Source organism: Hesperophylax consimilis, chromosome 26 (assembly GCF_061612785.1).
Source record: "Hesperophylax consimilis isolate HC1 chromosome 26, BYU_Hcon_1.0, whole genome shotgun sequence".
Classification (NCBI taxonomy): domain Eukaryota; kingdom Metazoa; phylum Arthropoda; class Insecta; order Trichoptera; family Limnephilidae; genus Hesperophylax; species Hesperophylax consimilis.
Window position 1 is genome coordinate 24082828 of NC_142861.1, and position 27561 is coordinate 24110388.

General features: G+C 33.4%; 1 protein-coding gene across 1 annotated transcript in view; it reads left to right on the forward strand.

Moving 5' to 3' along the window:
- Window positions 1–15450: 15450 nt before the first annotated feature.
- LOC149411346 (retinal guanylyl cyclase 2) overlaps window positions 15451–27561 on the forward strand; it is a 290198-nt gene continuing 278087 nt past the window's right edge. Inside the window, exon 1 of the mRNA XM_089647685.1 lies at window positions 15451–15751. Coding sequence (XP_089503811.1) covers window positions 15451–15751 — 301 coding nt within the window. The remainder of the gene's footprint in view (window positions 15752–27561) is intronic.

Here is a 27561-nt window from a genome sequence, read left to right on the forward strand (position 1 = left end):
CAAATGGGTAAATTAACGCCTCAACTCTCAGTGCTACTAGGCAATATTAGTTTGGTTTCCACAAAAGTTGGTTTTCTTGAAGGTGAATTGAATGCCTACAGGAACATTTCACCTAATCATTCCAAAAATTTATCAACTACCAACATCGAAACGGAACAACTAACAGGAATTTGCGAAACTTTGAATGAAATGGACGAGAGAAAATCGCGATCTAAAAATATAATAATGTTCAATGTTCCTGAAAGCTCGGGTAATTCTCAAACTGCAACAATGAGTGAAGATCTGAATAATGTCAAGAATATTCTTAACAATGTTGATAATGTAGATACCTCGCTAATTAAAGTGTATCGATTGGGTAAGAAGGACACTAATAAAACACGCCCCATCAAGGTCGAACTGTCCGATAAATATCAAGCCAGAACTGTTCTACAGAAAAAAGGAATACCGTATGGAAATGTAATTATCAAGACCAAGAACGACTTAACAATGCTTCAACGGCAAGAAGTACAAAACTTGTGGAAGGAGCTGGAAGATCGAAAAAGCAAGAGAGAAAATAATTTAATTATCAAATATATCAACAATAGACCCAAAATTATAATAAATATACCAAAAAACTTATAACCGCGCCACGTTACATCTTCTACCAGAACGTCAGGGGACTTCGGACTAAACTCAGTGACTTTAGAACTAATGCACCCACCATCACACAGGACATCATCATACTCTCTGAGACCTGGCTGGAACCATCGATATACTCAGCGGAGCTCGGTCTACCTAACTACAGTATCTACCGAGTTGACCGAAATCGGAACACCAGCTCCAAATCAAGAGGAGGAGGCGTCCTGATAGCAGTAAATAAAAAAATTTCATCGAAATTATTAAAAAACAAAAACAATGATGTTGAGCAAATTTTTGTAATGTTAAACGATAAATCCAAAAAAACTATCATCGGATGTGTATATATTCCACCAAATTCTAATATAATAATGTATAAAAATCACTGTGAAGATGTCGAGCTACTCAAATCTAACCACCCTAATCACAATATTATAATTTGCGGTGATTATAACCTACCTAATTGTAAATTTAATGATTTGGATTACTTACCATTAACGGCGTGCGAGAGAGAAATCTTAGATATGTCGAACTATTTAGGTCTATTTCAATGTAACAATGTGCTGAATTGTAGTAATCGGACACTTGATTTAATTTTTTCTACTGATGAGGGTATAAAAGTCTATGAGTCAGCCGAATCCTTTGACCCAATTGATAGTCACCACCCTCCACTTACAATACTAGTACCTATTACAATAGAGTGTGACCCTCTAATTAAAAATTGTAGTCGTAATTTCATTAATGCTAATTACCAGGACATTAATCATGCACTTAACAAAGTAAATTGGTCTGTTCTCAAGGAAGGTGATCTCAACTATAGCGTAGAACTATTTTACTCTCAACTGAATAGTATCATTTCCGACACAATTCCTCTAATTCATCATAAAGTACGAAAGTATCCGATATGGTTCAGCAAAGAATTAACTCAGTTAATTGTTATTAAAAAAGAAACACATAAAAAATATAAAGAACACAGAACAATTTCCAACTATACGGCATTCAACAATATTAGAAGAGATTGCAAAAAAATGACAAAAAGATGTTATAAAAATTACATTAATTCGGTTGAGAACACGATACTTCATGATGTAAAATACTTTTGGAAATACACAAAATCAATGAAAAACAATGATGCTGGTATTTCTGGTAATATACGTTACAGACAAAATAGCTCCAGTAAAATTTATGAAATTGTTAACATGTTTGCTGATTACTTTAAGGACGTGTATGAACCTGATATTCCAGATGACTTAATTCCTTACTTCAATTCGGATATAAATTTACACTTATCGCAAATACACATTGATATTGAAGACATTATAGTCTGTATTAAATCACTTGAACCCAAAACGAGCTCGGGACCTGATAAGATTCCTTCCATCTTACTTAAGAATTGTGTCCAAAGTTTATCTGTTCCGCTTAATATACTGTTCAACAAGTCACTCTCCACAGGACACTTTCCACAAATATGGAAACTTAGCTACCTTACTCCTGTATTTAAAAGTGGTGATAAATCCTTTGTTGAAAATTATCGGCCTATCTGTATTCAATCGTCTATACCTAAACTTTTTGAGAAATTGATTCTTAAGAAAATCAGCTTCTTTGTAAACTCTCGTATCGCAACTTGTCAACACGGCTTTATCTCCGGCAGATCAACTTTGACTAACCTAACATTATATGAAAATTTTATTTCCAATGCACTTGCCAACAAACAACAAGTTGATTCTATATATACCGACTTCAGTAAGGCGTTTGATAAGGTCTGTCATAAAATCCTCATTAACAAACTTTTGAAACTCGGCATTAATGGAAACCTTTTATCTTGGTTTAAGAGTTACCTACTTAGGCGTCAGTTAAATGTCTGTATTAATGATCACTTATCCTACATGTTCGAAGCTACCAGTGGCGTACCCCAGGGTTCGCATCTTGGTCCTTTACTTTTTAATTTATTCATTAACGACGTAACAAACATATTCACCCGTGTTCTCATTCTAATGTTCGCTGATGATATGAAGATATATAGAATTATTGACAATATTGAGGACTGTCTAACACTTCAATCTAATATTAATAGCTTTTACGATTGGTGTCTTAAAAACAAATTAACTCTTAATGTAAAAAAATGTCAACTTATGAGATTCCACAGAAAAAAAAACCCATTTTTGTTCACCTACTTTCTCAATAATCACACCTTATTATCTGTGGATGAAATAAGAGACCTTGGTATAACATTTGACACTAAATTAACATTCATTAAACACATTAATAATATAACCAGTAAAGCAATGCAAATGTTAGGATTTGTCTTACGGATTTCAAAGGATTTTAAAAATTTAAAAACTGTCAAATTACTTTACACTTCACTTGTTAGAAGCCAACTAGAATTTAACACCACCATTTGGAGTCCTTACTACAGTGTACATGAGAATTCCCTTGAGCGAGTCCAACATAAATTTTTACGTTATATTAATTTTAAATTGGGAATATTCGTCGAAAACATTAATTACCCCTCTCTGTTACAATTATTGGGACTCGATACATTAAAAGAAAGAAGAATTTGTTTTGACCTATTTTATTTATTTAAAATCGTTACCAACCTGTTGAACTCCCCTGAACTTCTTTCGTTAATATGTTTCCATGTACCTAGTCGATCAGTTCGTTTCAAATTACCCTATCATTGCAACAATACAGGATCTAACGCTGAACTCAATTCCATAATAAATCGCCTACATGTACTTGGTAATAAATATGTTTTGGATGAATCTATAAACATTACTAGCTTAACCTCATACAAACACTATTTAATTAAAACTGTATGTCAGCGCTTCTCAGATTGATTATAATCAAATATAGTTTTAAAGTATTAATTTATCCGGGATTTATTGTATATGAATTGTTTATATATTTATATATATATATATATAAATATATAAACAATTGTTGTATTGTATTTATAATAACTATTTCTATTGTTCTCTTTTATGTATTTTATATTTATATTTTTTTTATCTATGTATATTCTGTATTAATATGTATAACAAATGTTATTTTTTTGTAAAAGCCGCTATAATCGGCGTTAATAAATAATAAATAAATAAATAAATAAATAAATAAATAAATAAATAAATAAAAATCGACTCCAAACTTGACGTAGATTCACCAGTTTCACGGTGAAAACATTAGTTTCCGGATACCATGTATTTATGTATTAATTAAATTATTTTTATAATATCGATTTCGACTCTGAATAAATAATGTACGTTTGGATTTGGATCCATCTCGTGTTCATAAATATGCGGAAAACCGGCTTTGAAAGCGCCAGTGATTGTATTCCATCAAACAATTTAAAAATCAATAAAACATGTCTATTTCCTCATTCCCAGGCGATGCAAATACTTCCGTTATATTTTTCAATTCATCAATACGAATGCTCATTCTCACGTCTGATTTATTAAAGATTATATAAATTTATAGAAATATAAATTATTTAGTAACAATATAAACCTTTAAAACATGTAATATCATAAATTTATTTTACTAACGTTTCTTTTTTTTCATCTTTTCGCGATTTTCATTTTATACATGTTATGCATTTATTAACATTATTTCATAGGAAATTTGGTTTTTTGTCTTGTGATATATAATCAACTGGAAATGTATTTTACCAGTTATATACTCACCGTTAAGCATCTTTCTACATACATATACCTCATCTTTATGTTAAGTAAGGAATATATATTTTTTTCATCATTATATTGAGAAGGATCTCACTGTTAGCTTTTTTTTATTTATATTTATTATGTCTATTTGACTTTTTATGTAAGTATGAGTAGACTTACATTTTATTGGTCATGATTTAAAAGATATAATATTAAAGCCTTTTTGTACCTAGTTTCTGTGCAGTTAAACAGATCCGCTACATCTGCGTACCTATTACTAATTTCATGTAATCAGGTACAAGCAAGTGTTTGAAATGTTCAGTCTTAGAATTGTTACAATTAAAGATGGTTTTAGAACGAGTAGCTCTTATGGGTACATGGAATTCAATGAGGTTAATTAAATCAAGGCTGCTTACACTACCATTTACAATTTTGAACATAAATATTAAGTAATAATTTGAACATAAATATCTTCGATCTGAGAGTTTTAATAAATTTTTGGGGATCAGGTGGTGAGAGCACGAAATAAAAGGCGTGTCGTGAAGGTCACTGTGTTTATTGAGTCAGTTGCCGTGACGAGGAGATGATGTAGGACAGATGTTGAATACTCCGGTTGCTGCGATGATGTGGTGGTCAAGCGCGGGTCAGTGAGTCGACGCCGGGCGCGGGTGACCGGACTCGATGACTGTCAGGCACTGGCGATCTGGGGAATCAATACTCCAGTGCTGACGGAGGCCGAAAGTACGGCGGACCTTGTAGGCAGTTGAACGGGAGCGGCGTAGACCAGTGAGGATTCTGCGTGTCCTCGTGGTGGTCATGGTGGCGTGGAAGAAGCGCTGGTCTGAGACGCTGGAACCAGGGCGCTTGTAATCCGAGTAGCGCTTGCCAGGGACGGCGATCTGGACAAGGCGCTAAGATTATGTCCCGATAGAGTCCATGATGGTACGGGCGAAACCGGGAATATTGTCCTTCGCGCTAGTAAGAGGAGCGCGGGTGATCACTCGTTGAGCCTCGTTGACTGACGGCTGATAGATAACTGACTGACTGACTCGCTGCGTCGGGCTTATTTATACTGTTCGGCCGGTGGCAACAGCAGGTAGTTGGATTGCAACTAAATTCGAGGCACTCGCTCAATCTGGGCCTTTCGCGAACTTTCGGCGGCGCGGCAATTATGCCTAGGCGGTAGACTCGAACCTTCTGGCAAGTTGTCGCAGTGTCCCAGACGGACTGCAGTATTATTGTCGTCGATAGACAAGTAGGTGCTTGTAGTACGTAGGTTGCTCTGTTTTGATTTCGACTGCAAGTACGTACCTAAGTAGCAAGTAGCAAGTGCGTACCTAAGTAGCGTCGAGCTGCTTATTATTAATGAATTAATCTGGATTCTTCTGCTACAAATTTAATTTTTTCATTAAGTAATTATAGTTTATACTTTCAATTAATACTTTCAATTAATGTTCTTAACTTTTATGTTGTATTTTGTTGATGTTAAGAGCTATTTATTATTTTGACAGTTTGTATTTAGAACTTTTCAAATTGAAACATAATGTTCATTATAAACCTACCTATAAGAATTTACTGTGTACCTCATCTATCAAGTCAGTTACTTAAGATAGATTAGGTAATACATAATATAGATTATATAAATATATATCTATATAATTAAAAATGTAAGTGTTCGTTTGTTCGAAATCTTTAATCTCCGAAAGTTCTTATCAATTGTTTTGAAATTTTGACACAATGTTGCATTCGAATACGCGTGCTTTACCTGTATGATATAGATGTCACCGGTGACAAGTGAAAACGCAATTAAAATAATTTTCTGTCAAACATATTTTACTATTGGCAGATACGCAATTTATTGCTTGTTTGAATTCTTCACACTACAATCGGTTCCAATTTTGAAAATGACACTATTGGATTCAAAGCCATTTTAAGTCCATTGAACCAGATTTCACGCAAGACTAACTACGCACAGAACAGAGAACCGAAATTAGTATGAATGGTTTTTTCTTTTTTTTTTCTTCATTCAGTTAATTGTATATTGCAGTCCACCACTATGTTGTGATGGTGAATGATACCAGTATATAAAGTACATTAAAAATAATTTTAAAAAATCTAGAAGAAAAAAAATAATTAAAAGACATATTTGAAATAAATATAAAAAGTATACAATTTAATCGACAGCAAGGAGTACAGAATTTGAAAGAATAACAGAAGTATAAAATTTAGAAAAGATAAAATAAGAAACTGATAATAAATATTTTACCTGATATTTACAGTGTTTATATAAAGTACTTTAATTTATTATTAACATCATACTTTTCTTAAAAAACCCTCCACACAGCATCCCCAAAGACGAAATAGTCCTTGAGAGAAATTATTTTCCTCGGGGCCTCCTGTGTGAAGCTAATTTAATAAAAAATTGACAGAATATATCAAGTATGAAAAACAGAAGAAATAAAAATAATTAAGTAATATTAAAAAAATTTAATATAAAAGGTAGATTAAAGAATATAAGAAATATTTAATTTTAAAAAAATATTAAAATCACAGTTAAGTAGTAACTAGGTAAGCAAATAAGAAAAAGATAATAACTTTTATATGTGCGAGATTCAGTGTTTATGTAAAGTACACTAAAATAATTAAAAATAATTAATTAACTGATGAAATTTTGTATGCGTGAGTTATAGCCAAACCTTGATCACAAGGCCGGGGCACTGAATCAAATCAGCCTCCTAACTTGTATGGGAAAATAATTTTTTTATTATTTTTTTTTAATTAACCTAAACATTTGAGGATGTTTTAAAAAATAAGAATAAATTGAAAAAAAAAATTCTATGAAAATTTGTAAAAATCCATACAAGTTAGGACTGATTTGAATTAGTGTCCCGGCCTTGTGATCTAGGAGGTTTTGGTTATAGTGACATTGGTAGATACAATATTCTTCAGCAATTTTGTATAGATTTTTGTTTTAACTCCGGCTAATAACACTAGAGAGTAAAATTATTTTCGCAATATTGCTCTTAACAAATTCCAAAGAAACTCAAGTACAAGAAACATATCAGTGGTCTCAAATATTTATTTATAATTAATGTAAAATTAGTTATTCTTAAAAGATGTTATTTAATTACAAAAACTTTTACTGATGGTATATATTCATATTTCCCTTAAAGAAATTTCGCCCATTTTCAGATATCCATTATTAGAAACCAGTTGCATAAGGCTAATATTTCGAAATATCTAATTTTTTAAATTTACCAACATTGGATAGGTAAAATTTGTTCTTTTGATTGCAATGATTAACAATGGCAAACATTTTTTAATAATACTTTCAGCTTCACAATGTATAATATCGCGTGTATTTTCACTTCACACATATATACATATAAAACAGTCAGTTTTATCACCACTTTAGAGACCCGAGTAAGCTCTTACAGTAATTATTCTAAATATAGATAATTCCGCTTTAAAAATTATCGGGAAAGTTGGAAAATTCTCAATATAATCACATATACCCAGATTGCTGGAAATTATAACATTTCTGTGGCTTGCTTACAAAAGGGCCATAGACAGTTTTTCATATTAAACGAGGGTTTGTTGAATTCGCTCTGTTTAGCAAATTTTAATTTAAAGAAAAGCGATTTGAAAGATTAATGCACTGTTTTTCGAAATCAGATATAGACTGTAATTTTTCTCTTATTTTGAACGTAAAGTGTGCAAAATAAGAGGAAATCTTAAAATTATTCAAGGGGTTGAAAAACCGGATGGGGGTGGTTTTTTTAATGTGCAGTGACCTCCCTCTTGTTTCGGATTTATGAATTTCGGAATTTTTTTTTAATTTTTTTTTTTATTAATATCAATAGCAAAATTTGTACATTATGTAGGTTTAAAGTATAATATAAGTATATTTTTTGTATTTTTTTCACAGTCCTCCTCACTAGGTTAATTAAACTGCAAATTTGTATAAAAAAAAGCCACACCACCAAAAACATTCTTCTTGAACACGGTGTTCTAAAACTCTTAGTACAAGCGGGAAACTGTTGCAAATACATCGCAAAATATGTATATCGAAAAACTGACACTGGGCATTCTAGAAGCAATAATAATAATAACATGGCATTTATATAGCGCAGCTTAGTGTCATTTCACTTCAAGTGCGCTTAAGCACGGCACTGATAGTGTCATTGGGCATTCTAGGAGCGAGCCACCGATAGTGTCACTGGGCATTCTAGAAGCGATCCACCGATAGTGTCACTGGGCATTCTAGGAGTGAGCCACCGATAGTGTCACTGGGCATTCTAGAAGCGAGCCACCGATAGTGTCACTGGGCATTCTAGAAGCGAGCCACCGATAGTCTCACTGGGCATTCTAGGAGTGAGCCACCGATAGTGTCACTGGGCATTCTAGAAGCGAGCCACCGATAGTGTCACTGGGCATTCTAGAAGCGAGCCACCGATAGTCTCACTGGGCATTCTAGAAGCGAGCCACCGATAGTGTCATTGGGCATTCTAGAAGCGAGCCACCGATAGTGTCACTGGGCATTCTAGAAGCGAGCCACCGATAGTGTCACTGGGCATTCTAGAAGCGAGCCACCGATAGTGTCACTGGGCATTCTAGGAGTGAGCCACCGATAGTGCCATTAGGTTTGTGGTCTCCGAGATGACAAATGCTGAGCACATGACTTTCTTAAGAGTAAGTGGGTTCGTTTCAGACGCATTTAAACCAATTTTTTTTATCAATAAGTAATTAAAGTGAATCAAGTACGGATATGAGCTATTTGATTTATTTGTGTTTGAAATTATTAAATATATGCCATTTAAGAAAACTATTAAAGAGTAAACTATTAGAGTAAATTTTGGCAGATTTTCGGTAGTTAATGAAACCAAGCAACACTTAGCTAATCACCAGCCAAATCACAGTAGATAATAGCAACTTTGTATTAACAAATTCTTTCAAAGCAAACAATATATAAAAAACACAATATTGATTAAAGGTCTGTTTCATTATTCACATTGGAGCGTGTTCCCACTATCCTTAAACTAAAACTGTGATACAATAAAGTATACGATGATGTTTATTGGCTTAATAAACTTTTTCACTCACTCGAAAAAGTTGCGTTGAAACTAAGGGACAATGGTTAGGGAAAATAACGTAGGCGTGATAACGTAGTTGAACGTATACCGTCGATCCTGTCTGGGGAGTATTCCCGGGCTAGCCCTGGCACGACCGCGCTGGGACAGGGGTGTATTGTTGGAAAGTAGAGCGGCATTATTATTTGGAGCGCGTGGAATGGTAAGTAATGATGACAGCTGTGCGCTTTTGGGGGCTATGCTAATGTCTTTGAATGAATTTGATAGAACCAGAATAAACATTGCTACATTTTCCTGTAGTGAAATAATAGGAAATTAACACGTGCAACAAAATTTTAAATTGAAAGTATTCACAAGATGAAATTATTTCGATGATAGCTGAAGTCCCCGGAGTTGTCCGGGCTTTAAGCAGAGTTTTTCGAAATCAGATGTAATCACAGTAATTTTTCTCTTATTTTGATGACAGAAATACCACAAAAATGGTTTTGTTTTTGTAATCTCCGATAAAATACTAATAATAATACTAAATTTCTTGATTGCTACCTGCCTAAAGTTTACAACAATTTTATAATAATTTGTACCTTTTCATCCTTACCTAGCTATTTATAGAACCTGCCCGCCCCTGCTCACCTTTTTTGTACGTGACGGTAGAACTCCAAACTTTGGTATAATTTATACAAAATTAGACAAAATAAAATCCATGAGAACCTGAAAGGGTTCCACGGAAAGGTTCTAAGATAATTGATTCAATAACGACAACGTCAACGATCTTATTAGTTCTTACTTTTTATTAAAGTACGGCACAAGAGTCCCAACTGTTCCCAACCGTCTGGAGCCAGTGAGACTGTGGCCTCCGCGATTGAAGTATTTTGTAGAGAGGAATGGAAGGAGATGGGGGAGGGGAAGGTGGGGATGTACCTAACGATTCAGATCTGGTCACCAAACACAGATAGAGCCATTTCAAGCAAAGTTTAAATTCAGAACCTCGGGTTCTACTTTCATCGGTGCTACTGAAAGTGTTTACATATCAAATATGCTGTATATTTTTGGATCGAATAAAATTTACTTGCGTACCTGCGATTTTCGGATTTGTGGCTGAGGATCGTAACCAATCAACCGCGAAGGCCGTCAAGTTTTGTTCCAAGAAGTTTTATTTAATGTTATGGTAGTGGGAAGAGGCCTATTTGTTCCATGAAGTATAATTTAGCGGTATGGTAGCGGGAAGAGGCCTATTTGTCCCAAGAAGTATTATTTAGTGATATGGTAGTGGGAAGAGACCTATTTGTCCCAAGAAGTATTATTTAGTAATATGATAGTGGGAAGAGACTCATTTGTTCAAAGAAGTATTATTTAGTGATATGGTAGTGGCAAGAGGCCTATTTGTTCCCAGAAGTATTATTTACTGATATGGTAGTGGCAAGAGGCCTATTTGTTCCCAGAAGTATTATTTAGTGATATGGTAGTGGCAAGAGGCCTATTTGTTCCCAGAAGTATTATTTAGTGATATGGTAGTGGGAAGAGACCTATTTGTCCCAAGAAGTATTATTTAGTAATATGATAGTGGGAAGAGACCTATTTGTCCCAAGAAGTATTATTTAGTAATATGATAGTGGGAAGAGACTCATTTGTTCAAAGAAGTATTATTTAGTGATATGGTAGTGGCAAGAGGCCTATTTGTTCCCAGAAGTATTATTTACTGATATGGTAGTGGCAAGAGGCCTATTTGTTCCCAGAAGTATTATTTAGTGATATGGTAGTGGCAAGAGGCCTATTTGTTCCCAGAAGTATTATTTAGTGATATGGTAGTGGGAAGAGACCTATTTGTCCCAAGAAGTATTATTTAGTAATATGATAGTGGGAAGAGACCTATTTGTCCCAAGAAGTATTATTTAGTAATATGATAGTGGGAAGAGACTTATTTGTTCAAAGAAGTATTATTTAGTAATATGATAGTGGGAAGAGACCTATTTGTGCCAAGAAGTATTATTTAGTAATATGATAGTGGGAAGAGACCTATTTGTTCAAAGAAGTATTATTTAGTAATATGATAGTGGGAAGAGACCTATTTGTGCCAAGAAGTATTATTTAGTAATATGATAGTGGGAAGAGACCTATTTTTTCAAAGAAGTATTATTTAGTAATATGATAGTGGGAAGAGACCTATTTGTTCCAAGAAGTATTATTTAGTAATATGATAGTGGGAAGAGACCTATTTGTGCCAAGAAGTATTATTTAGTAATATGATAGTGGGAAGAGACCTATTTGCTCAAAGAAGTATTATTTAGTAATATGATAGTGGGAAGAGACCTATTTGTGCCAAGAAGTATTATTTAGTAATATGATAGTGGGAAGAGACCTATTTTTTCAAAGAAGTGTTATTTAGTAATATGATAGTGGGAAGAGACCTATTTGTTCCAAGAAGTATTATTTAGTAATATGATAGTGGGAAGAGACCTATTTGTGCCAAGAAGTATTATTTAGTAATATGATAGTGGGAAGAGACTCATTTGTTCAAAGAAGTATTATTTAGTGATATGGTAGTGGGAAGAGACCTATTTTTTCAAAGAAGTATTATTTAGTAATATGATAGTGGGAAGAGACCTATTTGTTCAAAGAAGTATTATTTAGTAATATGATAGTGGGAAGAGACCTATTTGTCCCAAGAAGTATTATTTAGTAATATGATAGTGGGAAGAGACTCATTTGTTCAAAGAAGTATTATTTAGTGATATGGTAGTGGCAAGAGGCCTATTTGTTCCCAGAAGTATTATTTACTGATATGGTAGTGGCAAGAGGCCTATTTGTTCCCAGAAGTATTATTTAGTGATATGGTAGTGGCAAGAGGCCTATTTGTTCCCAGAAGTATTATTTAGTGATATGGTAGTGGGAAGAGACCTATTTGTCCCAAGAAGTATTATTTAGTAATATGATAGTGGGAAGAGACCTATTTGTCCCAAGAAGTATTATTTAGTAATATGATAGTGGGAAGAGACTTATTTGTTCAAAGAAGTATTATTTAGTAATATGATAGTGGGAAGAGACCTATTTGTGCCAAGAAGTATTATTTAGTAATATGATAGTGGGAAGAGACCTATTTGTTCAAAGAAGTATTATTTAGTAATATGATAGTGGGAAGAGACCTATTTGTGCCAAGAAGTATTATTTAGTAATATGATAGTGGGAAGAGACCTATTTTTTCAAAGAAGTATTATTTAGTAATATGATAGTGGGAAGAGACCTATTTGTTCCAAGAAGTATTATTTAGTAATATGATAGTGGGAAGAGACCTATTTGTGCCAAGAAGTATTATTTAGTAATATGATAGTGGGAAGAGACCTATTTTTTCAAAGAAGTATTATTTAGTAATATGATAGTGGGAAGAGACCTATTTGTTCCAAGAAGTATTATTTAGTAATATGATAGTGGGAAGAGACCTATTTGTGCCAAGAAGTATTATTTAGTAATATGATAGTGGGAAGAGACCTATTTTTTCAAAGAAGTATTATTTAGTAATATGATAGTGGGAAGAGACCTATTTGTTCCAAGAAGTATTATTTAGTAATATGATAGTGGGAAGAGACCTATTTGTGCCAAGAAGTATTATTTAGTAATATGATAGTGGGAAGAGACCTATTTGTCCCAAGAAGTATTATTTAGTAATATGATAGTGGGAAGAGACTCATTTGTTCAAAGAAGTATTATTTAGTGATATGGTAGTGGCAAGAGGCCTATTTGTTCCCAGAAGTATTATTTACTGATATGGTAGTGGCAAGAGGCCTATTTGTTCCCAGAAGTATTATTTAGTGATATGGTAGTGGCAAGAGGCCTATTTGTTCCCAGAAGTATTATTTAGTGATATGGTAGTGGGAAGAGACCTATTTGTCCCAAGAAGTATTATTTAGTAATATGATAGTGGGAAGAGACCTATTTGTTCAAAGAAGTATTATTTAGTAATATGATAGTGGGAAGAGACTTATTTGTTCAAAGAAGTATTATTTAGTAATATGATAGTGGGAAGAGACCTATTTGTTCCAAGAAGTATTATTTAGTAATATGATAGTGGGAAGAGACCTATTTGTTCCAAAAAGTATGATTTAGTGATATAGTAGTGGGAAGAGGCCTATTTGTTTCAAGAAATATTATTTGGTAGTGGGAAGAGGCCAATTTTTAACTTATTTCATGCATTTTGTTGGACATATTATTTGACACGATTCATCTTAATTTTGATGAAGAAAGTATTTCAATAATAACTATATATTCTACTAGTTTGACTAGATCAACGTTCTTTTTTATGTGAATAACTTATGAAGGTTATACTCAACAATAAAATACATTCAAAGAAGAAAATGTTACTAATACATCATACATATAGAAAACATGATTATAAGCTTAACCCGTAAAATCATTTCTCCTCATGTACCCTTAAGAATTGAAAAAAAAATGTTTTGGGCTGTGCATTGATAAGCACTTAATATTTAAACAGCATATTAAAGATATTAAAAGTAAAATCACCCCCTCAATTAGCGTATTTAGCCGGTTATCATTTGTTAGCAAATAAAATTTAAAAAGGTCTATGTTATAGCCTCTACATTCATATTTAAATTACTTGATTGAAATCTGGGGAAATGCATATGAAACATAAATGAACTACAGGTAATACAAAACAAAGTAATCAAAAAGCTATTTTACTTCGACCCTGAACATTCACAAACAATTATATAAAGAAACAAAACTGTTTACATTAAAAAAAACTATATGAATATAATTCATGTTTGCTTGTATACAAAATTAATAATAAACTCATACATACAAATAAAGAATTCATTAAAACGTCCCAAGTACACACACACACTTTACACGGCAACACGATAAAATACATTTAAACATCATACATACTCTTATGGCAAGCAATCCATTGGTTACGAGGTGACTACATATATAATTCCCTTCCAGACAACATTAAAAATGAAAAAAATGTAGGTATATTAAAAAAAATTGTTCACTTTTATGCTCAATCAGCAAAACACTGAAAGTGTTTAATATTGTTATGTTATTTATTTATGTGTATTGTAAATAAAAATGTATTTATTTTAGTTATATCTAGTTCATAATATAAAAACTTAAAAAACATCTAAATGAAACTTGAAATAGAACAAGACAAAAATAATTAGGTGCAAATGGCCGAGTGGTTAGAAGCATTGTCCCGGTAAAACAGATATCCTGGGTTCGATCGACACTTGAGACCGTTACCTTTTTATTTTTCCGTGTCTTATTCTGTTTCATGTTTCGTTTAGATTTATTAGTATTATCTACTTCTTCAAATCAGTATTATTTTGTTAAATTCGCATTCAATGCATATTTGAAATAAATTATATCTAAAATATACAACAAAGTGTAATGTTTTTTCTTATTTTCAAAGCACAGAAAGTATATGATTAACTTTTATGATTATTTTTTGTGCTCTCTTTGGCAATTTTAACAGATAAACCAAAATCCATGCAAATTATAAAATACATATAAAAAACGTTAAATATGTAAGAGATAAAGAATGCAAATAAAATTCTTGCACGATAAAAACGTTGAATAATTAATTACCCCAAAAATAATCACGATAATATTTTTTGCCGTGGAAATCTCCAATCCTGTCTTTATTTTCTTTTGTTTTTGTTGTTGTTGTGCGTATTCTTTATTCTCTGTTATTTATTTGTATTAATCTTCTATCTATTGTGTATATTTCAAAAAAATAAACTGACGGAGATTTTCCGAAAATATGTGATTTAATTATCATCTTTTATGGTGTGTGTATGTTTCTCAATGCTTGATGTTTTAAGACTAGTCTTTATCATACAATAAATAATGTTTAATGCTTTTGATAAACTTATTTTAAGAGGTACTTATAAATCAGCGAGTATAGCTGTGGTTATTTTTGTTGCTCACATAAACTGATTTAGTTTAAGCTCTTGGTTTTCCGAAAAGAAAATAACTAATGATATTATTTATTTTCAGATACCCACTAAATTTCGGATGTGGAGTAATAAGTGAAGTGACTTAAGATGACCTGATCTGAAAGCTAGTGTGTTTCCCTTATGGCCGGCCCCCGTGCCGCCCGGACTGTAACGGCGCCACTGGTCGCCCTGCTGCTGCTGGCCAATAGCGGGGCCGCGCCGGGTGACGTCAGCAGCCTCGTGTCCCCCGATTGGCCAGCCGCGCGCAGTGGCGGCTCGCGGGTAGTGGTATTCCTCAAGGAGCAGTGCACCGGGGAGATATACAGTGACAGTGGTGGCGTGAAGGGACTGCCGGAGGACTACAGAGAGGGGCTCTATCGGTACATGAATAAGAAAGGAGTTAACACGACGGATGTGGACGTGACGTTTTTGCCGAAAAGTGGTGAGTTTGTAATTTTATTTTTCACTTTGAAAGAGTCGTCTAAAGAATTTATTATCATAATTATTATCTGAAGTTACTAGTACGGGTAAAAATATCTGTATTGTACCACTATACGACTAGTGATGATTTGTTTTTAAAGAAATAAACAGATTTTTTAATACACACATTGAATATTAACGTCTCGCAAACAAAACTTTGAAATAGAATTAGCTCAGTGGTTAGAGCAGAGCCCCGGCAAGGCTAAGGTACTTGGTTTAATTTCTAGATGCGACCGTATCTTTGTCTGGTTTTCCGTTTCAAATTTTCGTTTGAGAATCATTAATTCGATGACTAAATTGTAATTTTTGTGCTGAAATTTTTTTAAATTTATTTAAAAATATGAGTTAATTCTTTCGACTCTTTCGATTTTGTTTTAGTAGAAAAGAGTCCAGGAGGTCCAGGCCGATACGGTATTGACTAAATACGTTATCTATGGTTCGTTAGCGGTATTTGCCAGCACGGTCAGAATATGATACCGACAGTCGGTTGAAAAAAGGCTATAAGCGTGGTCTCCGGTTGTGGAGGTATCGGATAAGCTGTCAATATTCACGAATTTTTGGATATAATGTCGTTTGTTATGCTAAAAAATTGGCTTTTTAATGAATGGGCGTAAACTAATTAAGCTCTTAGAACTGACAGAAATCGTATACACGATCCATATACCTATTGAATTCTCCTAACATGCGATCAATTGATTCCGTTCTAGCTTCGAGAGACCAAAGTCCTTGGTTATGGCTAACGACATCACTAACTAATTAACTCCCTTTCCAGTTTCAAAAAGTACACGTAAACTGCTATATATTTGGAATTGACATTCCGTCCGACGTTTAGGAATGTCAATTCATAGAGACATGTACCAGTGTTACCAGCATATATCGATTTGCATGGTCAATATCGGTCTGGATAGTAACAGCGCGACCGTGCACGGGAAATCGGAATAAAATCAAATCATCGGTAGTTAAGCCTATCGATCCGATATTGTAAAGTTATCGATGTGCTAAACCCACAGATTGGTGTGAGGTGGAAAGGTTTTGATATTTATTTATTTATGAAATGCGAAATTTAAATCCCAGAGTTTTATTATCTTTGTTGATTAATTAATTAGTTTGTGTGATTAAGTTTTGTAGTATGCTCGTTAGATGAGACTTGACTCTGATTGTACCGCTTTAACGACATCCAGTCATCCACTTCCCTCAAAGCCTTAATTAATGCGAGTGCCATTACCCGCATGAGTAGGCAGTTGCGGCAGAGCGAGGGTTGGCCACTGCAGGTAATCACGCGATTTTACTCCACCCATTCCTAAATCCATCATATTAGACTGAGTCGAAACTGGCATAGCATGTTTATCTAATATTATTTATAATTCTAATCTAGGAGTACATTTGTACAGAAAACCGTGGTATTTTCGTTTTTATTTTGTGTGGTTGTTTAATTTGTTCTTTTGTAACACCCGCAAGAGTACCTCTGTACAATTCAAAGACAAGGTAACTGCATCGCCACCCAGTTGGGCAGCGTTGTAAGGCGGGTTAAGGTGAGGGTGTAGGAAGGGATTATATGAAGCAGGAAAACAGGATGCCTGTAGCTCGTTTCATATGCGAGCCGACTTAAGAGGAAGCTACAAGCCAAAAATGTGTATATTCTTGGTGTATCGTAGATAATAGGCATTAAAATCGCTTGAAAAACGGAGTCTAGAAATGTTCGATTTCAAGCAAAAACTTGGTTTTTACTTATTTTGTAAATAAAAAATTGTAAATTTTAATAAAACAGTTAATCAAGTGAAACTGTCACAGATAATCTTAGCTATAAAATTGTATTTTTTTAAAGTTGTTTCCTTTATGCGTTCATATATTTCTATTGAAAAAATATTTTTTGTAGTAGTTTGCATTTATATTTTTTATTGAGTAATTTATTTTTTATTTGTATTCTACTCAAGCGACGCGATAGGAAAACCTTTAATTTAACTAATTATATTTTTTGGTTTTCATAATGTACATCAATTCGGTATAAATATTAATCAAAGTAGTGATTTGGCGCAAAAAAAAAGCATCGAAGTAATGATCCCCATGAAGAAAAAATCAACTGTGAACGGGTGTTTCGCTCGTATCTGTCACAAGCTCTTTCAAGCAGTATTCATTGAAATAACCGTAGATTAAACTCAGCATGCCCACATTGCGTCTGTTCATTAGAGATATAGAGATTTGGATGGAATAAAGTAGATTTATCACGTATTTTGGGGTTACTTCCAAGCTCCAGCTCAGAGGTAACTCTGAATGAATTTCTTCCATTTATTCATACTTGAGATTTGTAAAGCGTTAGCACCTGGTCACCATTAAATAATCTGCTAGTCCTATACCAGACAACTGGTATCACAGATTTACTATCATTTAGCCGGGCTTACTATCATTTATCATTGAATAAGAAGATAAAACTAATAGATAATTCTTAACGAAACATGAAACAGTGATCAATCACTCATCAACACATATTGTTTTATTATTAACAATATTTTTAAAATTATATATAGACAGCCCTAATTACTCTGACTTATTACCTTTCATGTGCCAACTAGAACTACTCGATCTAAAAAAATTTAAAATTATTAATTTACTAAAAGTTTATCAAGTAATACCAATAATTTGAAGAAACTCTTAATAAATTAGCAATACCCATTTTTTTATGTGTATAGTATTGTTGCTAGGTCGCTAACCTCTGTTGCTTTGAAGTGTTGACATTTCTTAAGACCTAGGAAAAAAATATATGTAATATTGAAAAGACCAAAATATTTTTTTTTCGTGCATCCAAATGAGAAACCCATCTAGATATATCTCAAGTCCAGGATTCTTAATCTCGTCGAATTTAATGTTTCAAAGACCCAATCCTGTCTGATTACGTCTAAAAGGGATCTAAATGATAACCTAGTCTCCTTCAACGGAAGCAATTTTCCGAACAGGCCTTCCATTGATATGCTTGGTGTAACTATAAGTGACCAGCTCAGGTATGGGGGCTCCATCGAAGCCGGAGTAAAGCTGGCCTCTCAGCAGCTAGGCGTACTGTACAGGGCCCGCAGATACTTTAATAGTACACAACTGCTGACCCTGTACAAATCGCAAGTGCGCCCTAATGTCGAATTTGGCAGCCATCTCTGGTCCGGAGCCCCTAAATACCTGAAAAAAACCCTTGACTCTGTGCAAAAACGGGCGGTCCGTTTGATAGATTCCCCAATCTTAACAAACGGACTGCAATCTTTAGAGCACAGGCGTCAGGTAGGTATGCTGTCCTTGTTCTATCGGTATTACAATGGAAGATGCTCTGAGGAACTAGCGTCATTGATCCCTTCGGCACCGGTGCGTAGTCGGGATACACGCCAAACGCGTACATGGCTGTACCCAACATTTGTACATGGTTGACATTTGTCACATGAAAACGGGTCGCTTCTACGATTCGTTCTTAAGTTCAACAGCTCGGCTGTGGAACGAACTGCCAGCCTCTGTGTTTCCTCCTTCCTACAACATGGGACTCTTCAAGACCCATGTTAACTCCTTCCTCTCCACAAAAAGACCCTCCACACAGCATCCCCAAAGATGACATAGGCCCTGAGGGAAATTATTTTCTTCAGGGCCTCCTGTGTGGAGTTAATATAAAAATAAAAATAAAATTCTTTGAGACAAATTCCAAGAATGATTATTTAAATTGTTATATATGTGAAAACAATTCCTTTTTCCTGTCTTCTCTGTGCCACTATTAACGTTTTGCCAACTAAGGAATAATAAGTTAAGTTTTCTTCCTTAGAAGGATTTAACTCTGAATTAATTGGTCAGCGCAAATGCGAGTCACTAACTGAACTGTCTTTGAACTTTGAACGTTGCGCACTCTAATGCAAGTTAATTCTCCCTCCGGTAACAGTTAACAGAAGGTGGATTTTAGGAAATGGTTCTCAAGTCGGAGCTCACGTCAAAGGTGGCTAGAGGTTCTGTGCATTCGTTCAACGTTAACTTCTTAATTAAATGTTGCTATAAGTACCTTGAAAATTCACTAGTCGCAGATGAGTGATTTGGGACGGTTCTCATTGAAGCGATTCGAAGAACTAGATTTGTCGTAATAATGATGGACTGAACGCGATTCAATAAAAAAGCATCGGTTTTTAACAATAATGATCTGTCTATATACACGGCGTCTGGAAACACGTAGTCCCTACAAGCTGAAAACTAGTGATTCTCTTCCATCACATTGAGAACCCAATTTTTTATGTTCTGAATTTTCGGATTTATAAAAACTTTTTCCCTTTGTTTCGGCAAATGTAGGGTAAAAAAACTTTTGGAGCCAGGATATTAACCCCTTAGTGACCGATTTATTTTCAATTTTAATCTAAAAAATTCCATCTTCGGACTCGATTTACTCGAAAACAAAAGCTCAAATCCAAAAATTAACCCTTTAAATGTAAAGGAAACCAAAAGTCTTGCAGTTTTTTGTGGGTTATATCTCAATGTTGTGAAGTCTAAATACTAGTACGCAGGTAGTATATATTTTTGTATTAGTTTTAGAATAGATGTATAGTCAAAATAACTTCTTTAAAACATAATCACGTAGAAATGCTAAGAATTTTTTTCCTTAGGAAGCTAATAGCTAAAAATATTTTTTTTTTTAAATTTTATAACTACCTAAATAAAATATACATAAAATAAAAAAATTAAAAATATTCTTCAAAATCGACTTCACATGTTCACGCATAAAAGAGAAGGGTTCATATGTGGGTTTGTGAGTTTTTCTACAGTTATTTATAAAATTATATTTGATTAAACCTTGCTCACTTGACGTCAGAAGGAAGGTCACTTTCAAAAACCACCCCCAAAGTTTTGATACTTCTTGATAAAAATTTGCGCACAAAATAAGAGAATATTAGTGTATACATCGCCACTGTCTTTAGCTAGTATTGTATAAAATTGACTACCAAGATGCAAGACTTTTATTAGTACATTGGGGGCTGTTTTCTCAGGCTCTATGGAACCAAGTAAACTAAAACTTTTGATTTATCGTGATAAAGATAGTATTAAAAAACGATTCATAAAATAAATAATATCTAACACTAATTTAAAAAAAATAAAATTGACGTTCATCATCTGTAACTTTGGATTTTTCGTACTAATGATGGACTGCACACGATTCAATCGATGTTCAATGGATAGCTAGATGTTTAAAATCTGCTTGAAGTAGAAACTTCCACTCGAATCGCAGCAGTAGATATAACGGGAAGAAAAATTCCCCCTACTTAGCTGGACAGAATCCAGGAAAATTTAGAAACAGGACCAGATTGAATCTTTATTAATTTAATCAAAGTTCGGGTCAAAATGATTTTGTTGGTGAAATATGAGGAGCTCAATAAACTATCGCTGTTCACCTACATTACTACATTTACGAAGAACTGTACCGAATTCGTCAAACTCAAGTAGCCAGTGCTCCCTAATATAGAATTTGCTGGGTTGACGACTGACAGCTGCCTTTCACCAGAGATGTAGCGGTCCGTGCTACATCTCTGGCGAAGGCTTTGGAGTTTGGACTGAATTCTGGCACACAATATTAGAGTTCAACGGAGGTCCAACTCGTTAGTTATGGTATATTCAGTAATATAATGCAGTTCAATTTTTCAATAATTCAATTTTTTCTATTAACATTTTCAGGAAATCCGTGCTTCCAAATTGAAATATACTGAAAATATTTATACAAAAAATTTTCTAAAAATAATAAAATCTTTTTTCAGCTACCACAACATCGATAGTGACAAATTTTTAAAATTTAGCACTTTATCACACTGAAAAGTCACGAGCCGTCATTGGTAGTGAGATCATGAATTTTTATTATATACCTATGGCATAATTTTTGTCATAATATTTGTATACTTAAATCACAAAAATGTGATTTTGAGTTACTTCGAAGTGCTTGTACCTGATATTACCTGCTGGTGGTTGGCGAATTATTATATTTGAAGCCTTGAAAATCGTTGCTTATTTACGAGGAAATATTATAAACTTCATTGTTTGTCCTAAAACGCGCGAGTACCAGCATAGATTCAACATGAAACGCAAGATTTATAGTCCATGATAAGCCTGGGAGTAGGTACGTCATACACTATGCAGTAATTCAGTAATGGAATGCAGTTAAGCGCGAATTATTGGATGCATTCGGCAGACTGGGTAGTGGGCTGGGCGGGAAGGGCGGGGGCGGAGGTCGCAACCAGGGATCGTGCCGATATTCCAGGGACCGAGATCAAAGTTTTAAAGAGATGAAGTTTAGTCTGGAAGATAATGATAGGTAGTAACGTACTCTGCCATCCAATATTCCCAATGCAAATTCGACCGTTTAAGACACCGCATTCCGAATTTCTACGGACAATTTAGCATACTTACCTTGAGGTTTTTACTAGCGTTAGGCGCCATTTGACTCAAGGTCAGCGCTGTACAATTTATTACATTTTCCCAGTCTCTATGTAATGCCATTATTTACAAACAGACTCAGAAAAACATACTTATTATTTGCAAACAGATACAGAAAAACATATTTATCTGGCTGGTCACTTCAGATAAACACACTTTTATTAAAAAGTTTACGACTTTCCACGCAGACCATAAGTGGGGGGGGGGTAAGGTAGAAGGGGGTAGGGTGAAAAATGTATTAGATAGTTTTGGTACCTCTACAAATGGTGCAAATATCTAAATGTTATCTAAGTACATTTATTTTAATTTATTTTCAAGTCTAATCAAAATAAAGAACATGAGAAATCACAAGTCAGAAAATAGGACACATTGAAAAATTTATTCCGAGCAGATTAAAACAAATCAATGATCAGGAACAACTTAAAACTTATTTTAAAGATTATTTTTTTATTTTATTTTTATACCTATCTATGTAATATATCATTGAAGAAGAAGATAATACTCATAAATCTAAATAAAATATGAAACAGAACAAGACATATAAAAATAAAAAGATAACGATCACAACTTGGAAATGAACCCAAGATCTCTTGTCTTACCGGGACAGATTGTGTTCGTTATATTGCTATTTTTCCGTGACTAGTTTCGTTTCACGTTTCGCTTACATTTATTAGTATTATCTTCTTTTTCGATGACAAAACAATAATATTTATCCACTGAATCTTATTTTACCACATTTTGGCCAATTTACAAACACCCGTGAGCTCACGCTGGCCAAACTGTGGGCAATTTGAAGATATATTTTAAAACATTTATTGAAATTATTTTGCAAGTTCCAACACGTTAAAATTTTCGAATAAAACTAACTAAGGACGGATTGTTTCGGAGAATTTGAACAATTCATCACATTTCAACGTTCGTTTTCGGGTTCTGTGAAAGTCCTATTCAAGTTCTGTTATTATATCATTATAGGTTAGTTGCTTGACAGAACTGAAATAATAACAAAAGTTTGAAAAATCTTTCACGTAACTTGAAAATTAACTTTGAAATTTGAAGAATTGTTCAAATACTCCGAAACAACCCGTCCTAAGTAATTTAACATTTTATAAAAATATAATTCACATCTCTTTTTCTCTTTTGACTTTTTATTTTTATTTTTTATTTTTTTTATTTTTTTTATTTTTTTTTAGTAAAAGATAATACATTTATATACATTATTTGTTATTGACATTCCATAAACCGAAATAATTGAAATATTTTTTGCTTATAAGTCGTTGATCGTGTATTAAATTTATAGAAGTGCTTATCAACAACACACATTAGTCATAATATTTAATATTGCTTCAAGTAGGTACCACAACCGGTAATTTTAAAGTAAATAATTAGCAAAATTCACAGATTGTAAGTTTTATCTATTTTTTCATGAATCCTAAAAATATGCGATTAACTATCAAATGTAGGCGCATTCAATGACTCTCTATCACTTTAAGCACTTTTTATGTCTCCATTTTAAAATTCGGAGAAATAATTTTTTGAAAGAGGGCGGGAAATTTAAAAAAAAAACAAACCAACAAAAACAAAAATTTTCGAGTCTCAAAAGCGCTCACAGGAGAAATTGATTATATATCAGAAAGCTCTATTGGTTTTGGATATCTTGAACTTTATTATTCACTCGAAGACTTATTCTTTTTATCACTATGTTATTTAAACACGATGTTTCCAGGTATATGTGGAAATCAAGACGGGAAGCCTTATCAACCTGATTAAACCATCTTACATACGTTTGATAAGCTCTCAATAATTACCTACTCTATTGATTGCTTTTCTGTGAATTTTTGCCAAGTAGTTCTCAAATAACTAATTTGGAACACAATGGATTTAATAATTCCCAGAATTAGTGTTTCCCCCGTGTTACGTTATTTGCTTGTTGCTACCGACTTCTGCGGTATTATCTGCCAAACCGCCTTCGTTCTCAGCTAAATCACTTCTACATAGCATGCATGTGAAGGAAATATATTTCCTTAAATATTTAATTTACCGATAAAGCATTCAATGTTAGAATGTCAATGTCAAAACTGACAGATCATGTACGGTGTGGAAGGTAAAATAGAAAGCAAACCAAGATGGCGATATTGCGTCAGATTTTTACATAGCCGAAGTAACCAAAAAAATATATACTCTTGGAATACTCGTAAATCATAAAAAGGAAATTGGAAAGAAATTGACTTAATGGCGACATTGCGTCAGATTTTAACATAGCCGAAGTAACCAAAGGAATATATATTTTTGGAAAAAATCATAAAACGAAATTGACTTAAAGGCGATATTGCGTCAGATTTTTACATAGCCGAAGTAACCAAAGGAATAAATATTTTTGAAATAAATCATAAAACAAAATTGACTTAATGGCGATATTGCGTCAGATTTTTACATAGCCGAAGTAACCAAAGGAATATATATTTTTGGAATAAATCATAAAACGAAATTGACTTCATGGCGATATTGCGTCAGATTTTTACATAGCCGAAGTAACTTAAAAATATAGATTCTTGGAATAAATCATAAAAGGAAATTGGAAATTAATTGACTTAATAAACTTAAATGTCTTTTCTTTGTTTTTCACAGAGCAACAAAAGTATTTTATCAATCAATTGATTGAAAGGAAATTAAGTATATTATTAAAAAACGACAATTTTGGTTATCAACTAAAAATGGGGAAGCTTCGTTTTGAATTCACATTATTATCTGGAAGCGATAGTGTGAATTAAAAGCCTGAGCCAAAGAGTTCAAATATATCACCGTTGCTACAATCCGATACAAATATGGTTCTCTTTTAGATTATGCCATGAGAAAAGAAAAAAATTCTATTGGATATGAGAAGATCAATCGACTTCGGTAATTTGATAGATCTTATTGCTTCCCGAGTGCCAGAAATAATACAAAACAAGTTCGATAGAGAAGGATTAAAAGATACTGTGGATTTGTTCGATGAAGTAAGCAATAAGTATGAATACAATCAACAAAAAAAGCTTCTTGTCTTAGAGAAAATTTGGATCTAATATAAATTAAGATGTAAAATTTGTGTAAAATTGAATAAAGGCACTCGTTACCACCCTGAAGCGTCATAATGGGCCAAAACAAAAGAGGATGAAAACTTTAAGGGAAATATAAATAAACATGTATAAAATTCAGTGATGGATACTGAGTTAAATGAAAATGCTAAAAAAACTAGTAAAAGTCAAATTACTGCTAAATAATAAATAAGAAACAATATTGAATGTATGATTCGGGTTCATATGTTGTTGAAACTATAAGGATTATGTTATTTCCAAGTGTGGAAGTACACAAATTTAACAAGTCTTTGCAAATAAGTAGAAAATAATGCCAGTATTTAATAAAAAAAGTATAAGTACCATGGTTTAAGAAAAATTCCACCAGAATGAAGATGGACGTGACTTTCTGGAAGTAAAAACTAGGTTAGTTAACATTATAAAAGAGAAAATAAAAAAGGGTCAGTTGCTCAATTGGCATGGCGTCTGGATCGCACCCAGGCGTAGTGTGTTCAATTCATCGGCTGAGTAAGTCCTCCATCACGATACAAGCAACATTTCCCGTTTACTAGGACGGTAGTAGGAGATTTTCAAATATTGTCAGGTTATTTGTAACCTGGGAATGTTTATATTTCATAAAAAAAAATAATTAATCCGTATATTACATTAATTATTTAGTCAGCACAGTAGCGGATGCAGAGAGTATTTCGCACCTTGTATCCGGAAACCAGTAGTACAAGCGGGAAACTGATGAATCTACATCACATTTGCAGTCGATTTTGGGAAGTAACTTTTTTGATTTGAGTTTTCATTTCAGAGTAAATCAAGTCCGAAGTTGAAATTAAAAGGTTAATTAATTAAAAAAGTGAAAAAAAGAAAAATAATGTGTGTTTTTTAAAATTTTTATATCTAATATAAGATGAGATAAAATATTAGCTTAAAAACAACTAAATAAACATTCAAGGTGTCGCTTAAGTGTTCAGCCCATGAGTATAAAAGTGTTTCGAATAAAAACCAGCAGGATTTATCATTTCACAGGTAAGTGAAAATTTAGGAAATTATCCCAGTCAAACCATTTTTATTTATTTATTTGATCATTTTTTATTTATTTATATAGTTATCTGATATCTATGTGACGTAGTTTCCCCGCTCGTACAACTAGGTTTCGCATACCGTGTATAAAGCTTTCCGTGAGATTGTCTTCACCATTCTGAAGAAAAGGGCTCTTCAAAGTAAGCTACTGAAAGCGGAAGAGATGAGGGAGGGAAAAGGGCGGATAGCGGAAATAGGAACTGTGCGCTGTTTGTTGACAACTCTGATGAGAGAACCCTTTAAGCTGTGACTATTGAGGGAAGGCTGCTTGTACTGAGGCTCTGGCGCTAGTTGTGCCATACTGCCATAGATGGCGTAGCGAACCATCTGATATCACTTTATTATTATTTTTTTATTATTTGGTACACTATTTTTTTTACATTTCATAGTTATCCAGTAATGTTGGCCTCACTGGGTGGCTTACCCGTGCCTTCATTTTATAATAATACATTTAAAGAGAAATAAATATAATCTTTGTGTTTGTGAGTGATGTGTGTTTCATATTGGTTTTGTGTGTTACGTGTAGGTTTTATTATTTTATGTTATGAAATTTTTTGTAATATTGTTTTTTTGGTCTTTAATCCAATTTGTAATTTTGTGTCTGAATTTATTTTTGCTTTCCTCAATTTTATTTTTAAGTGTTAGACTATTGAATGCTTTTTATCATGGTATTGATAGTGTCTTTGTCCAAAGCTTGTATTAACTGTCGGAGTATTTATGTTTTCTTTGTACGCTTGTCTAACTGGTCTGTTAGTGATATTTTGTGTACGTTGAAATTTGTTTTTTGGTCAAAAATGTAGTTTAATAGTGTTTTAACGTATAGTTGGCGTATTTGTAGTGAAATAAAATAAAAATTTAAATTAAATTTCTCAAAAAAACCTTCAAGTTATTCTATTTTAGTAAATTCTCGTTGACAGTAAATTATTACAAATTGTCAAATTGAGATAACAAACATATTCATTTAGGACAGATGTTTGTTTATTAGATTAATTTTATTATACGTCGTGTGGCTAGCTGGCGCCAAGCAAACAACCTGCCAAACTTGAACAGAATACACAACATATTGGCGCCATTTCTAACTAACTAACTAACCATCACGCCGTTTCACCGAAGGGATAGGCAGAGAGGACGCACCTACAAATAACTCGGTTTCGGCACACACTCCTTGCCTTAATCATATTCTTTTATCTCATACATACTC